General features: G+C 42.9%; 1 protein-coding gene across 5 annotated transcripts in view; it reads right to left on the reverse strand.

The window, feature by feature from the left end:
- Window positions 1–17,617, reverse strand: part of LOC126086036 (zinc finger protein 350-like) — a 319,021-nt gene that overhangs the window by 211,477 nt on the left and 89,927 nt on the right. For 3 of the 5 annotated variants that reach the window (XM_049902016.1, XM_049902017.1, XM_049902015.1), the window contains 3 exons: window positions 16,715–16,841; window positions 16,348–16,443; window positions 822–12,862 (listed from right to left, as the gene is read on the reverse strand). The exons of the other annotated variants lie outside the window; for them this stretch is intronic. In XM_049902016.1, coding sequence (XP_049757973.1) covers window positions 11,793–12,862; window positions 16,348–16,443; window positions 16,715–16,841 — 1,293 coding nt within the window. In that variant the 3' untranslated portion in view covers window positions 822–11,792. Of the gene's footprint in view, window positions 1–821; window positions 12,863–16,347; window positions 16,444–16,714; window positions 16,842–17,617 lie in introns of those variants that run through there. 5 annotated transcript variants of the gene reach the window in all.

The raw sequence follows: 17,617 nt of genomic DNA on the forward strand, positions 1-17,617 counted from the left end.
GTGAGGTGCCTCTGGGTACTTATTGGCAGAGCTAAAAGAGCTTTATAACACTTGCCTGAGCAGGGCAGAGGCTGGGCCATCCCAAGGGGCTTGAGGAACCGAGGCTGGGAGTTAATGGCCAGGGAGAAGAATACCAGTAGGCACAGCCAAGAAGCTGGCCTCACCAAAGAACTGTATCCTGAGTCACTGTGAAGTTAGAGGAGGAGGACTTACCCTGTCGCCATGCCATTTTCACAGTAAGCGAGCTTCACTGAAACCTGTTCATCATCGATACATGCAAGCCTCCACTGACATACAGGACGTATCTCTGCCTGAGGTGCATTTGCCAGGAATGGGACCGTGGCCTAACACACGGTAGTCTCGCATTCTCCCACTGAATCAATGCCACCCTCAATTTACTTCTCCTCCAGTCCATTTGTCAGCCAGCAGTCATTAATACACAAGCAATTAAGAATTGATATTTCGGAGTATTATCTGGAATATAGATTACTGGAGGTTGATGAGAATAGGTTAAAGGATAAAACGAAAACACAACCCATGGGTCATCCTCATACTTGGCACCACTTACTGTTGGTACTATCTCAAAAATAACATTGGTTCACTCTTCTCTAATCCTCTTTACTTCATTTCTCCTAATTACTGCTTAATTTGCCACTTCATTGGTCTCTACAAGTGACCCTGTAAGCAAAATATACAAAAGATTATACAGTATGTATAAACTGGTAGTAGTACTAGGAGTGCCTGAAGTCCTCTTCCTTTAGGAGGAGGAGAGAGAACCACCATCAGCACAAAGCTCATGGTGATTCCTATGAAGTGGAGGTCAGACTTAACTCTACTTCCCTGCTGGGTTTTATAATTCATTGCCATGGCCACAGAGAACTCACAGATCATACTCACAAGTACAGGGTTTATTAGGGAAGTAACAGGTTACAATTCAGGATCAGGAATGACTCAGGATACAGTTCTTCCATCAGGACAGCTTCTCAGCCATGCCCACAAGCAGGCCTCTCTGGAACTCACCCCTCAACCCAGCCTCTTTTCTGCCCAGGCCAGTGCTACAGATCTTAGCTCCATGGGTTGGCAAGCCCCACAGCAGCCATCTGGCATTGGTCTCCTGGTTCCCGCCACCACCATTTCTGCACTGCTGCTTGTTGCTGTCCATCGTGTTACAACTCCTGTGTCCTGGGTCTAGGTTTTCAGCACAGGGACCCTGGGTCCAAAGGACATGCTCTGCTCCTATATCTTCTTGGTGGTAGTGATGTCCCCCATCTGCTCTGGGATTGGCTGTCTTTTAAGCCTAGTGGAATGGCAATACCGATCACTGTTTTTAGGGTTCCATATGCCTGCTTTGCATTGTCCTACTTCACAAGGGTTTCATGCACTTTATTTGCATTATCAGCAAGCTGACCAATCCCGTTGGTAGGCCACAAGTACCTTATTTGCTTAGTCCCACCCACTTGGTGGGATTTAGAAAACCATGGCAAAAGGGCCATATAAAAGCAATCCACAGACCCCTTCCAATTCTGTCTCCTCCTGCTCTGCTGCTGGGCCCCTTCTGGGGCTGTCATCGCTGGCTTTGCTGCTTAGGCCTTCTGGCGCATTTGCTGCCAGCTCTGCCACTGGGCCTCTTCTGGGCTTTTCACTGTCTTCAGCATCACAGCCTTTGACCAGTGTTACAGCTCTTTTAGGAGCTTCATTGCCTCCTCTCTTTCTGATTCTTCTCTCTTGCCTTTTCTCCTTTCTGCTTCTTGTCTACTCTTTACTGCTTTTGAAACCTCTTTTGGGTTAGATATATATGTAAGCAAATTCCTTGTCAATTTCAAGGTATGACCTTCCCACCAGGGCCACAAACTGACCAATCCTTTCTTGGTAGACCACTGATACTTCCATTTCCAAAGTAGGCTATAATGACTTTATTTGCGTAGCATATTGACCAAACCCTGGAAGGTGCGTACCAATCACAGTGCAGACAAAAATACCAAACCAACTAGTTTACAGCTTACCCAGAAAATTTAACAAACCCTCTGGGGTAGAATATTAGGGCAAATGTAACTCCTCAGTGATTAGGGGAAAAAAAATCTCCCTCAAGCTGTTTTCCAAAGAACCAAGGCAAAAGGCCACACAAAGGAACTCATTTTGCCACAGACCCTGCCTGATTAGTTCAGGGAATGCAATGATCAGACTTGCCCTGACAGGATGTGCAGTGTGGGGTTTACAATTAACCTTACCTAAAGGAATTTGGTCTTTGCCCTCAGTTCCTGATAAATAACTCTAAAAATCCTGTAATAACCTGAGTCATTGAGGTGCCTTTTTTATCTGGGCGAGTATCTGAGGGTTTGTGTGGGGAGATGTGCAAAACAGAAAGACCACCTCATGGCCTTATATCAGCTGGCCTCAGGGATTGAGGGGGTCATGATTCAATCCATCATGCCTATGGAATGAGGCCCCAATCATGATTATGAAATGAAATCAATAAAAGCTCTGGATACGGAAGTTCCATGGTTTTCCTGGTTGGTGAATGTAAAAATGGCAGAGTTGGGGTGAAGGTGTCAGACTTTTTCGTCTGATTTCACAAGAGGGAGGAGAGAGAATCAAGATCATCAGCATCAGCCCAAGGCTTATCCCTATGAGGAGGAAGTCAGACATACCTCCTCTCTCCAACCTTTTTCCAACTCTGACATCAGCCGTCCCTTCCACGACACTTTCTACCTCTCTGTTGGATTCAATAATTCATTGCACTGGCCATACAGAACTCATATATGATACTCACAGTAATGGGGTTGATTTGGGAAGTTAACAGGTTACAATTCAGGAACAGTTCTCTGATCAAGACAGCTTCTTCTCAGCCATGCCTACAAGGCAGGCCTCTCTGGCCCTCAGCCCCTCAGCTCCCTTGGCCTCTCAGACCTGACCTGCTCAGGCAGGTGTTACAAAGCTCTTTATCTCTGTCAATAAGTGCCCAGAGGCACCCCACTCCGCCAGGAAGCCTTGACCCAAAGGTGCTCGACTCTGTCAGCAAGCCTTCTGTATGAAGGTGCTCAGCTCTTTTGCTCTGTGGGTCAGCACACCTACTATAACCACCTCACTCAGTGGGGCGAAAAGTTCACTGCACCATTTTGTTCCAGTCTCCTGGTGCTGCTGCCTCTGTTTCTCTGCTGCTGCTTCTTAGAGGCTCCATTGTTAACAGCTCTCTGTCTCCTGGGTCTAAGGGGTTCTTGCGCAGGAACTCCAGGCCCAAAGGACACACTCTACTCCTAGCCTTCATTCTTGGTGGCAGTGAATTCCCCCTTCTAGTAATGAGGTGGAAACCCTGGTGGCGTAGTGGTTAAGTGCTACGGCTGCTAACCAAAGGGTCAGCAGTTCAAGTCTGCCAGGTGCTCCTTGGAAACTCTATGGGGCAGTTCTACTCTGTCCTATAGGGTCGCTATGAGTCAGAATCGACTCGACGGCACTGCGTTTGGTTTTTGGTTTTTTGGTAATGAGGTCCCTCCTTTGCTCTGGAATTCTCTTTTTAAGCTTACTAGGATGGAAAAACTGAGCAACCCCCTTTTTAGGGTTCCATACACTCCTACCTGTGACAAGGATTCCGTGGACCTTTTTTGCATTCTTAGCAAGTTGTGCAATCCACTTGGTTGGCCACAAACACCTTATTTGTAGAGACCAACCCAATCATTGTGTGGGAGTCACAAAGACTATGTCTAGAAAGGTCATATTAAGTATTTCACTGCACTGCAGTGAAATACATCCATGCACATCAAGAGGCAGTAGCACAGCCTTTGTAACATAGAAGCTTTGCAATGGACAGCCTCTCAGGCTTCAACCTATGCATGCTTTTGTTTGTATCATTTTTTTGGTATAACAAAGCTTTAATTGTAAGTACAGCACTTTCTATGAGTTTTGTGAGTCATTCTAGCAAAGCAGGAAACCCAAGAGATTAGTGTGAGTGACCAAGACAGAAGTGAGGTACTGAGAAATCTTAGCTGGGAAACTAAGAGGGTATAAGGAACTCCTGAATTTGTAGCCAGTAGGTCAGAAGTGAGGGGAGCCCGATGGCACCAGATGTCTTAGACTGAAAGATGGTCCTTTTAACTGATGAGATGACCTACCTCGGAGTGGCTAGAGCCGAAGTGTTGCATAGGTGGCTGGTAATGAACAATATCGACAAATGAGGATTTGGAATTGATTTGATCTTTATCCTTATTGCTGATGACAGAATAGTGGAGATTTTGAGATTTCCACACATGCAGATTCACAAGGCAAGTGGAGAGGAGACTGTGGTTGGTTGAGCACCCATTTCAGATTCTTTGCTGGAAAGTGTCTGCCATGAATCCATCCTGTTATGGTGTGAGGGTGATGAGGGGAGCAGTAATCCAAACGTCAGCGCAGAGATGTTCCAACTTCAGTGTGCATGACCTAGTAATCCAAATTCTAGGCATATACCCAGAAGAAATCAGAAACACAAATAGAAACCTGTACACTAATGTCCACTACATCTCTCTTCACGAGAGCCAAACTATGGAAACAATAGAAATATCTATCAACATATAAAAGGATACACAAAATGTGGTATATCCATACAATGAATATTACTCAGTGGTGAAGAGAAATGAAGTCCTGATGCATGCCACAAATGGATGAAACTTGAAGACACTATACTGAGCAAAATATGTCAGTCACAAAAGAACAAGTACTGTATGATCTCACTTACATGAAATAAGCAAATACATAAAAACGAAAGACTATTACTGTTTACCAGGAGTGAGAAAAGGGGGGAAGGGAAGCTTTTGTTTGGGGTGCAGTGCGTTTTGGTGAATGGGAGTGGAATATTTTGGGAGATGATAGCCATAATGGTAACGCTACATAAAGATAACATCAGTAATTAAATTTTAAGTGTGGCATTTGTTGGGCTCGAGAAGGTTTTGATGTATAATTTCACAACAATTAAAAAAAAATGTGTGCAGCAGAAAGCCTTGTAATAAATGCATAATCCCCAGCCCAAGGCCCAGAAGGCCTGCTCTAGGGGGTCTGGGATGTGTCCCAGGAATGTGCATTCTCCCGCAAGTTTCTGAAAGAATCTTTAGGCAAGAAGTTCACAGACATCGCTTAGAAACTTGTTTCGATTTGCATTCTCTGCTTTAAAATATGATGATGCTTGGCTCCACTCAGTACACTTAAGTCTCGGTTCAAGTTACATCTGTCCAGAAAACGCCTCCCTGAAAATTTTTACTAAATAACTTCTCCCTAACTCTACACTTGCTGTTGTTGTTGTTAGGTGCTGTCAAGTCGGTTTCAACTCATAGCAACCCTATATACCTCAGAACAAAACAATGCCCAGTCCTATGCCATCCTTACAATCATCGCTACGCTTGAGCCCATTGTTGCACCCACTGTGTCAATCTCATTGAGGGTCTTTCTCTTTTCCGCTGACCCTCTATTTTAACAAGCATGATGTCCTTTTCCAGGGACCGATCCCTCCTAACATGTCCAAAGCATGTAAGATGCAGTCTCGCCACGCAGTCTCGCCATCCTTGCTTCTAAGGGGCATTCTGGTTGTACTTCTTCCAAGACAGATTTGTTCATTCTTTTGACTGTCCATGGTATATTCAATATTCTTTGCCAACACCACAATTCAAAGGGGACAATTCTTCGGTTTTCCTTATTCATTGTCCAGCTTTCACATGCATATCATGTGACTGAAAACACCATGGCTTGGGTCAGCACACCTTAGTCTTCAAGGTGACACCTGTGCTTTTCAACACTTTAAAGAGGTTCTCTGAGGCAGATTTGTCCAATGCACTGCCTCTTTTGATTTCTTGACTGCTTCTTCCATGGGTGTTGATTGTGGCTCCAAGTAAAATGAAATCCTGAAATCCTTGACAACTTCAATATTTTCTCCATTTATCATGATGTTCCTTATTAGTCCAGTTGTGAGAATTTTTGTTTTATGTTGAGGTGTAATCCATACTGAATGAAGCCTGTAGTCTTCAATCTTCATCAGTAAGTGCTTCAAGTCCTCTTCACTTTCAGCAAGCAAGGCTATGTCATCTGCATAACACAGGTTGTTAATGAGTCTTCCTCCAGTCTTGATGTCGCATACTTCTTCATACAGTCCAGTTTCTCAGATTATTTGCTCATCATACAGATTAAATAGGTATGGTGAAAGGATACATCCTGGATGCACACCTTTCCTGACTTTAAACCACTCAGTATCCCCTTTTTCCTCATGAGCACAATTAGGTGTTCTGGAATTCCCATTCTTTGCAATGCTATCCATAATTTGTAATGATCCACACAGTCGAATGCCTCTGCACAGTCAATAAAACACACATAAACATCCTTCTGGTATTCTCTACTTTCAGCCAGGATCCATCTGGCATCTGAAATGATATCCCTGGTTCCACGTCCTCCTCTGAATCTGGCCTGAATTTCTGGCAGGTCCCTGTCGATATACTGCTGCAGCCACTTTTGAATGAACTTCAGCAAATTTTGCTTGCATGTGATATTAATGATATTGTTCAATAATTTCCTCATTCGGTTGGATCACCTTTCTTGGGAATAGGCATAAATATGAATCTCTTCCAGTTGGTTGGCCAGGTAGCTGTCTTCCAAATTTCTTGGCATAGACAAGTGAACACTCCCAGCACAGCATCTGTTTGTTGAAACATCTGAATTGATATTCTGTCAATTCCTGTAGCCTTGTTTCTTGCTAATGCCTTCAGCGCAGCTTGGACTCTTTCCTTCAGTACCATAGGTTCCTGGTCATATGTTACCTCTTGAAATGGTAGAACACTGTCAGTTCATTGTACTGTGGGGTCTTGCGTGTTGCTGTGATGCTGGAAGCTATGCCACTGGTATTCAGATACCAGCAGGGTCACCAATGGAAGGCAGGTTTCAGCTGAGCTTCCAGACTAAGACAGACTAGGAAGAAGTACCCTGCAGTCTACCGCTGAAAAGAATTAGCCAGTGAAAACCTTATGAATAGCAGCGGAACACTGTCTGATATAGTGCTGGAAGATGAGCCTCCCAGGTTGGAAGGCACTCAAAAGACGACTGGGGAAGAGCTGGTTCCTGAAAGTAGACTCAATCTTAATGATGTGGATGGAGTAAAGCTTTTGGGACCTTCATTTGGTGATGTGGCATGACTCAAAATGAGAAGAAACAGCTGCAAATATCCATCAGTAATCAGAAGAGGGAATGTAAGAAGTGTGAATCTAGGAAAATTGGAAATCATCAAAAATGAAATGGGACGCATAAACATTGATATCCTAGGCATTAGTGAGCTGAAATGGACTGGTATTGGCATTCTGAATTGGACAATCATACAGTCTACTATGCCGGGAATGCCAACTTGAAGAGGAATGGTGTTGCACTCATCGTCAAAAAGAACATTTCAAGATCTATCCTGAAGTACAACACTGTCAGTAATAGGATAATATCCATACGCCTACAAGGAAGACCAGTTAATAACACTATTATTCAAATTTATGCACCAACCACTAAGGCCAGCTTCTGCGGTCTGAAATTGATTAAACATGCAATCACGATGCATTGATAATTACTGTTGATTGAACATGAAAGTTGGAAACAAAGGAGATGGATCGGTAGTTGGAAAATATGGCCTTAGTGAAAGAAAAAATGCTGGAGATCGAATGATAGAATTTTGCAAGACCAACGACTTCTTCATTGCAAATACCATTTTTCACGAACATAAATGGCGACTATATACACGTGGACTTCATCAGATGGAATACACAGGAATCAAACTGACTACATCTGTGGAAAGAGACGACAGAAAAGCTCAATATCATCAGTCAGAAGAAGGCCAGGGGCTGACTGTGGAAAAGACCATCAATTGCTCATATGCAAGTTCAAGCTGAAACTGAAGAAAATCAGAGCAAGTTCATGAGAGCCAAAGTTCCACCTTGAGTATATCCCATCTGAATTTAGAAACCATGTCAAGGATAGATTTGACGCATTGAACACTAATGACCCAAGGCCAGAAAAGTTGTAGAATGACATCATACATGAAGAAAGCAAGAGGTCATTGAAAACACAGGAAAGAATGAAAAGACCAAGATGGATGTCAGAGGAGACTCTGAAACTTGCTTTCGAACATCGAATAGCTAAAGCAAAAGGAAGAAATGATGAAGTAAAAGATCTGAAGATTTCCAAGGGTGGCTCGAGAAGACAAAAAACAAAAACCCAAACCCACTGCCGTCGAGTCGATTCCGACTCATAGCGACCCTATAGAAGACAAAGTAAAATATTATAATGACATGTGCAAAGAGCTGGACATGGAAAACCAGAAGGGAAGAACACATTCGGCAATATCAAGCTGAAAGAACTGAAGAAAAAATTCATGCCTCGAGTTGCAATAGTGAAGGAGTCTATGGGTAGTCCTTATTTTCCTTCACAGCAATTATTGCTTCCCAATGTTGTATTCTCCACTTTACCGTATGTCTCTCTGCTAGACTGTATAAAAAAAAAAAAAAGACTGTATAGTATCCATAAAATCTGTCTTTTTCCACCATTGTATCCTTAGTGTGTAAAAGTGCCTGAAACAATGATGGTGCTTGAAAGTATTTCTAAAGGACTGAATTGCCCACTAACCCAGGATTTCAGACGGAGTTCTGTGATAGAAACAGCATGGCAAATTTCCATCTCTGTTTCTTTGAACAACACTCACTTAACTTACTATATGGAATTAAGGAAACTGCATAGAAGAGACAGGCCAAGAGCCTCACTCCCAGCAAAGGGAGAAGGAATAATGAAGAGAAGTAACATGTCTCAATTCAGCACATGACAGAGAACCTGGAATCTTTGAAATGGTGCAAATCTCAATGTTGATATAAGGGTTCACTTCCAAGGTACTGCAAAAGGATTTCACCTCCTCCCATCCTTGTGCTCTGCTCCATTCTTGGAGTGTTTAGGTGGCACAAATGGTGAAGTGCTGGACTACTAACCAAAGGTTGGCAGTTCAAACCCATCCAGACAAGCCTCACAAGACAGGCCTTGCAATCTGGCTTATGGGGGAAATCTTCCAAGCCATTAAAAAAAAGAAAAACAAGAAACAGCAAAAGGCCACATAAAGAAACTCATTTCACCAAAATGGTCACAAAAACTATCAAGGAATGTATAATCTTCTTGGGGAGATAAGACATGGACATTAAAATAAATACCTTGTTTCCAAGGACTGTTGTTTTTATTAGGTGCCCTTTTTTTTTTTTTTTTTTAAGTTGGTTCCAATGGATAGTGACCCTACGTACAACAGAACGAAACATTGCCTGGTCCTGTGCCATCCTCACAATCATTGTTATGCTCCAGCCCACTGTTGCAGCCACTGTGTCAATCCATCCCGTTGAGGGTCTTCCTTTTTTTGCTGACCTTCTACTTTACCAAGCATGATGTCCTTCTCCAGGAACTGATCGCTCCTGATAACACTTCCAAAGTATGTAAGACGAAGTCTCACCACCCTTGCTTCTAAGGAGCATTCTGGTTGTACTTCTTCCAAGACAGATTTGTTTGTTCTTTTGGCAGTCCACAGTACATTTGTTATTCTTCACCAACAACAACTTAACAAGTATTGTTAACTACCATTAAAAGGAGTCCTTACCCCAACAATCTGTGGATAGTGCAAATAGTTAACTGAATTTGGCTGCTAACCTGAAAGGTTGGAAGCTCGAGTCTACCCACAGGTGCTTCGAATAAAGGCCTGATGATCTACTTCTGAAAAATCAGCCATGGAAAACCCCAGGGAACATGGTTCTATTCTCATATGCATGGGGTTATCAGGAGCAGGAATCAACTCAAATGGCAACTAGATTTTGACAAGAAATTGTCATTAAAATTTTTTAGGACTTTCCCACTACCAGAACTTTTAACTAAAACCGGTGTACCAATTATTCCATGTCTACCTCAACTGATGTAGATATTACATCATCCTTTGTGGTGCAATGGGTCACTTTTATCACCATGGTCTTGCAGCTATGCTGCAGAAGTCATCAAGAGCTCAGCTCAGGCTGCTAACCAAAAGGTCGGCAGCTCGAATCCACCAGCCATTCCTTGGAAACCCTATGGCGCAGTTCTACTCTGTCCTATAGGGTTTTTATGAGTTGGAATCGACTCCATGGCACACGACAACACGGGAATTAAGGTAATTGTGGCCTACCAAGGGGACTGGATACCCTATTAACAATAAAATAAAGTTCAGGGCACCCATGTGGTGGTGAGACCATCTAAATAAGGTCTATGGCACCCTAACAAAGGGACTGGTCAGTTTTGCCATCCCATTAGGCTTAAAACGAGCCATCTCAGAGGTGGGAAGGAGAGGGTCACACTGCCACAAAGAGCCAGGACTGGAGCGCTCCCTTTGGACCTGGGATCCCTGCAAGAAGCTCCTAGAGCCAGGAGATTGAGAGAGACCTGTAACACTGAAAACAGCCAGAGGTGGTGGCACTGAAATGGAGGCAACAGAATTAGATGACCAGGAGGAGATGGTGCAGTGGGCTTCTGCAGAACGATAAAGCTGAGTGCCTTTGGGCGGAGGTTTGCTGGTGAAGGGTGTCTCTGGCCATCCGGTGGCACTAGGCTGCAGACCCATGGAGCCAGACCTGAGTGCCTCCGGCCCAAGGCTTACTGGCAGAGTTGGGTGCCTCTGGCCACTTATCAGCAGAGTTAAAAAAAAGATTTTTAACACTTGCCCTAGCAGGGCAGAGGCTGAAGGGCCAGAGAGGGGCATGCCTGTGGGCATGGCTGAAAAGAAGCTGTCCTAATTGAAGAAATTTATCCTCAGCGTTTCTGAGCCTGAATTGTAACCTGTTATTGCCCTAATAAACCCCGTAACTGTGAATATGGTCTGTGAGTTCTGTATGGCATAACAATGAATCATCAAACCCAGCAGAGAAGTAGAGTGCCATGAGAGAGACGGTTGGTGGCAGAATTGGTAAAGATGGTGGGGAGAGGAGGTACATTTGATTTCCCCTTCATAGGACTCAGCCTTAGGCTGTTAATCTTGATTCTTCTTCCTCCTTGTGAAGTTACAGAAGGTCAGACACCTCTGCCATGCCCACATCCTTTGACTAGATTATCTGGAGTGTGAAGACTCCGTTTAAATATAATACAACTAACTCAATGTCTCTCCAAAACAGCATAGACTTTTTTTTATTCCCCACTGTGTCCTCAGCTCCCGGAAACAGGGTCAGGCAAAAAGGCAGTATGTGAGAAATACTCCTTACACTCATGAATAGACTCAACGTAAGTCTATTGTTTCATAAGTCCCCCTGCAAAATATAGAATTCTAAAATTAACGGTAGACATTCTGGTTTTCAATTGATCCTTCCCACTGATCTGGACAAACTGAACTGACATAAATGTGCCCCAATTCCCACCAATCCAATGCTGCCCTTTACCCACCAATCACCTCCTATGTGATTTTTTTTATACCACATGGGGTTGCCATGAATCACAATTGATTTGATGGCAAATAACTGGCAACATTCCAGATACTGATTATTTTTTCTGTTTTAGAAACCCATGTTCCCTATTTTGTCCACTGACATGAACTCAGACTTTCAGTCATTTAATCAACAAAACAGAGCAATCCAATGTGTACGCACTTTGGTTAAAATCAGATTACGTCTCGATATCAATGGATATATTTACGTACAATGAGCATATCAGCTTCCCTAGCTCCTGCATTCATATGATTTCCCTCAGGATATACTTACTACCTATACAGTCAAGTAGAAATTTTTGCTAATCACTAGTCCCGACTGAAGGTATCTGAGTTTATCCTACGGGTTTTGTGGAACATAAAATAAGATACAGTTGGACACTGAAGGTACCACCACATTCACCGCATTCATAGGCACTACCACATTCACCGCATTCACGGGCACTACCACATTCACCGTGTTCATAAGGACTCCCTGCTGTACAAATTCTCTGTTATCTCCTGAGGGTTCCCTTCTGCCAACAGGCTGTCCCACAAGGACCACGTTCCTACTAGCTAAGAGCCCACTGGTGTTTACTGATGTCTGAGCTGCCACAGAAGGTATCTGCACAGTCACTGTACTAACAGGGTTTTTATCCCGCATGAGATCACCGGTATGTGATGAGGAATGACTTGCTCGGGAAGGGTCTTCCACTTTGCCTGAATCTACACGTTTCTTCCTTGTGTGTTTTATTTTATGTCTAAAAAGGCAAGACATGTAAAGAAAAGTTTTTCCACACTCGTTGCAGCCATGCCGTCTCTCTTTATGAGTTCTTTGATGTATAATAAGCTTGTGCTTTGTGGAGAAAGCTTTCGAACATTCACTGCACTGAAAGAGTTTCTCTTTTCTGTGACATTTCTGATGTCTAATGAGACTTGACTTCTGGGTAAGAGATTTTCCACATTCACTACATACAAAGGGACCCTTTCCTGGGTGAATGATCTGATGACGAATGAGCCAAGACTTCTTGATGAAGGCTTTCCCACATTCACTGCATACCTGCAGTTTCTCTATCTTGTGAGTTTTCTGGGGCTTAGTGAGCTGGGACTTAGTAGTGTTGGATATTCGATTCTCAGGGAATTTAGACTCAATATGAAACTGCTCCTGGTCAGCATGGAGAAAGGTTTTCTCAACTCTGTTAAGCTCAGCAGAGTTTTTTATTTCATCGCTTTTGCTCTGGTTGATTAAATTTGATTTCACAGCTTTGCCATGTAAGTCAAACATACCATGATTTTCCCTTAAAGGAAAATGACTTTTGTGCTCATGAATAATATTTTCCAATGCATTATGCTCAGAGCGCTGTTCCATGCTGTCCACCTGGCTTTCATTTTGCTGGTGCCCAGGCAGATGATCATCAACCTCCCAGATTTCTAGGAGAGAAGAGAACAATGAGTCCTTCCATCATCTCCATTAGGATTAAACTGATTAAAAAAATGTTTTGATGTAAGGTGTCTCTTTAGTGACAATCCTATGGTATGAGTGCAACTAAAACTCCATGTTTAACGTGCCTTGCACACTGGTAAACACAAGTGAACACACAATAATATAAACAAGTAAAACTTCAAAGCAGTTAGTACAGAAACAAGGTTAGATCATCCATAACAAATAAATACCTAAAGAAGGCCTTCAGAAACTTGAGGAGACTGTAAAGTACAAGGATATCACTGTGAACAGCAGACCATAGAGGCTGGAGGGATACCTGTTCCAAACTGGTGAAGGTAAGATTCATTCGTTCCACAGACCCTTACCGAATGACAACTATGCAGCAGGCATAATTGGGTGTCTGAAGAATGCAGAATGTTACAAATGGGACAAAACAAATTTCACACGTACGCAGTAAACATATTGGTGGTACACAAACATATTCCTCATGTTTATGGAGCTTACATTGTACTTTGGTAAAAGTCAATAAAAAAAGCAAGGAAATACAGAGAAAGTAGCTGTAGATTGTGAAGCGTGGTTTGAAAGACGGTGGAGAGAGGAGAAGGAAATAAGGATTTATTTGGAGGAAGAGAAGGCTCACCGATGGATTCACTGTTGCCAGGGTGGTAGGTTGCGGTGAAGTAAAGAAAGTAAGGAATTAAGAGTTGCTGTTAAGTATTTGGGTTGAGCGATGGGGTAGTATTGTCTTTTAACGAGATCAGCAATATCACTGAAGTATAGAATGTTCAAGCAAAAGTTCTGAAGCATATCAACTTCTAGACAGTTATTAAATATCCAAGTACAGAAATGAAGATCTCAGCAGGATTCATAAATCTTGAGAAAAGTCTCGACTGGAGGCAACAATTTAAAAAACTTTAGTATATAAATACGATATAAGCACAGACAAGGGAAGAAGATCATGATCATACAACAAAAAAAATATACATTAGAAGAAGAGGAACACCAGAGTTTTGTTGTTGTTGTTAGGTGCCGTTGAGTTTTACTCATTCTCACGTTTAGAACTTTGGAATGGAAGTTCCCTGAGGGACTGAAGTGAATACAGTGGTAACGTTCACAATGAACTAAGAGAAAGATCATAATTAGTAAATACATAAAGAAATTAAATTGAAGTAGACATTAGTTATGATATGATTTATGGTGGAACTGAGAATGCAGAATGTAAAAAATGTTTTTTTGGATGAGTAAAATATGTATATATAAAAGGTTTATGTTATATGATATCAAGGGAGATGTCAATTCAACAGCCTCTTCTAGGGAAGCGAAGGAGGTTAACTCATTAGAATGAGGGAAATTTTAAAGTGTTAAGAGAACAAATGAGAAAATGAAAATCAGCACCTTAGGAGCACCTCAGTGTGGAGGAAAGAGAAGTTGAGGAAGCAGATAGAAGCACAGTGAGACCAGCTTACTGTGAGGGTGCGACATCCAAGGTGTGGCAGGATGATAGGAAGGGAAACCAGTATTTCTCAGTAAGGGAGGAAGGTGCCATACTCAGAGGACAGTTATGATTCAAAGTTCTCTCTTTGGAGAGTAGCCTGGCAGTTAGAATTTCACGGCAAGAGTGGTGGCAGGATATGAAAAAGTTAACATTTATGAATCCTAATAAGAAGAAAAGTATACAAATAAAAACAAGATGTCAAATAAACAGGGATCTGATCACAGCAGAGACAGATGGGTGTATTTTCCTCTAAACTCCTACAAAGAACAAGAGGTCTCACATGGGAGAGACACTGTAGAGACACTGTTATGTGTCTGGCCTACTGAGTAGCCCCACCGGCAGTGGTCATGACTTGAAGCTGACAACGAGTTGTTAAGTGGTATGGGGGCTGCATCTGACCTCCTCTCTCTTAACAAGGGGGGTGGAAAATCAAGATCAACATCCCAAGGCTGATTCCCATGAGGCAGAGGTCAGACAGTCCTCCTCGCTCCGCCACCTTTACCAATTCTGACGCCAACTGTCCCTACCACAGCACTCTCTACTTCTCTGCTGGGTTTGATAATTCACTGCAGTGGCCATACAGAACTCACAGACGGTACTCACAATTATGGGGTTTATTAGGTAAGTAACAGTTCAAAATTCAGGTTTAGGAACACTCAGGATACAGTTCTTCCGTCAAGACAGCTTCTTGCCAGCTATGCCGCAGGCATGCCTCTCTGGGGCCCCTCAACCTCTGTCCTGTTCAGGCAAGTGTTACAAAGCTCTTTTAGCTCTGCCAATAAGTGCCCAGAGGCACCACAATCCACCGGTAAACCTTGGCTCAAAGGCACTCAGCTTTCTCGCTCTGTGTGTTCTCTTGCCACTTTCTCTGTCACCGTTTCTCACTGTCTTCAGTTCCATCATTCTCTCTTTCGCTTTCTTCTCTATGGGGCTCATGGTTCCAGGAGCTTCTCAGCACATGGATCCTAGATCTAAAGGACACGCTCTACTCTTGGCTGTTCTTCCTTGGTGGTAGTGGGATCCTCTCCTTTCCACCTCTGGATGGCTCACTCCAAGCCCAGCAGGATGGCAAAACTGACCAATCCCTTGGTGGGCCACAATTATCCTATTTGCACAGTCCCACCCAATCGACTGGGTTAGAGTTACAAGACCATGGCGAGAAAGGCTATACAAAAACGATCCACCACACCACAGGTACGTGGATCCCTTATTTGGGACTGGTTAGTTCATGGTCTTGCTGGAAGGGACCACACGTTCAAATTGATAAGAAGCTTGCTATATGACAAGCTTATCTGTCAGAGGTTGGAAGAGGGAGTCAGAAAGAGAGAGAGGAGCTGTAACACTGAAGGCAGCAGCAAGAGGAACAGCAGCATGAGACGTCAGGAACCAGGAGACTAGTGCAAGATGGCTGTGGCGGGGCTTGCCAATCCATGGAACTAAGACTTGTAACACTTGAGTGAGAAGGCCCCGAGCAAGGCCCAGCAGAAGGCCCCAAGCAGGGCCCAACAGCAAAGAGCAAAAAGAACCTGTCCTGATTGAAGAACTGTATCCTGAGTTGTTCCTCTTGCTTCCAAGTTTATCCTGATCTGAGCTGTACCCTCTCTCTTCCCTAATAAACCACTTAACTTTAAGTACTGTTTATAAGTCCTGTGAGATGTTGCAGCAAATTAGGGAACCCAAAGACGGAAGGCAGAATACTGAGGGGAGGTGGAATAGCTGATGTTAGAGATTATGGAGTGGGATAGCAGTTTCAAGAAGTTGGACATTTTGAACATCTTTAACTTCCAACTCACGGGAACTAGCTTTGTACTGATTCCAATAAAAAGTTAGTTTTTCAGACCTCCACCTCATGGGAATCAGCTTTGGGCTGATCTTGATTCTCATTATTCCCCTAAAGATAGACAGGTTCTGACAATGCTACTACCATTCCACCATTTTACGACAGGCTTCCCGCCTTGCTGCTTTTCAATCACTCACCTGAAAAGTTTCGAGTATGACTTTCGTCTGATATAGTCCATGGCTGTTCTCCTCGTTCTAACCTGGAGAGTGCGTCTGGTTCGCTAACTCGATACCCTGTTGGTGGGAAATCACAGAATGTTAGACTCACCAAATTGGCCTTGGGATTGTAAAGCCTGCAGAATGCTACATTTGTGAAAAACAATCTTCAGACATACGGAGTACAGGTATCTCTCAGGAGCCAGGAGTGTATATTCACTCATCTAGGGCCACAGACTGGACTGAGAATCTACCACTTCAGAGCACCAGAGACACTCCTAAGCTTTCAACAGCTGAGAAAGGTTATTGACTGGCCACCCTCTGAGTGACACAGGAGAACTGTCCTTACCTGCCAACAGCAGGTTGTTGTAGTTCTCCAACATCACATCCCAGAACAAGTCCTTCTGAGCAGGGTCCAGGAGCTGCCACTCCTCCCAGGTGAACTCCACAGCCACATCACTGAATGTCAGTGATTCCTGTAATAACAGGGTTCCATTTCATGAATTTACTTCCTTTTGATGATACGGTTGAAATGCGAAGAAAGTAGTTCTGCTGATTTCCTCTACATATGCTGGAACCACAAGGCTAGTGTTTTTTTCAACACCATGTAAGAGACATGAAATCTTAACAAAATATTCTGAATTTGTGTATTCAATCATCTACCCATTTATCAAATCAGAAGTTTCTATAATGAGTAGCAGTGAATCCTCTTACTAACCCAGAAACATCTCACATCCACACACAGAAACACGTGGTGTGTGTACGTGTATATGTATTTATGTGGATAAAAGAGAGTGTATGTATGTGTGCATATGTGTATATATACATGGATATATATACAGACACACACACATATGTAAGTGTGTATGTGTTAGGCCACATATGTGCAAAGAGATAAATACATGTTAGTGACAGCCAGAAGAATAAAACACATTCCTACATTCAACATGAGCCTTCGGAACCAATAACAGAATCTACAGAGAAAAAAACCCAGGTATCTGAATCACAACAAATGATATACTTAATATATGTGTTTAATCTATAGAAAGTAATTAAAGAAGCCATCAAAAATATTTGAAGAATAACAGACAAGATAATTGGGTAGATGTGGGAAAAACAGAATAACATACACACACAAAAATACACAGACATGTATATACATATATACAAACACTTATGGATATATGTGAACAGACAAGTTAACAGCATATAAATACTCTAAACAGATAACTGTCGGCCATAATTTACAATT

The sequence above is a fragment of the Elephas maximus genome, chromosome 11 (assembly GCF_024166365.1).
Source record: "Elephas maximus indicus isolate mEleMax1 chromosome 11, mEleMax1 primary haplotype, whole genome shotgun sequence".
NCBI classification, from domain to species: domain Eukaryota; kingdom Metazoa; phylum Chordata; class Mammalia; order Proboscidea; family Elephantidae; genus Elephas; species Elephas maximus.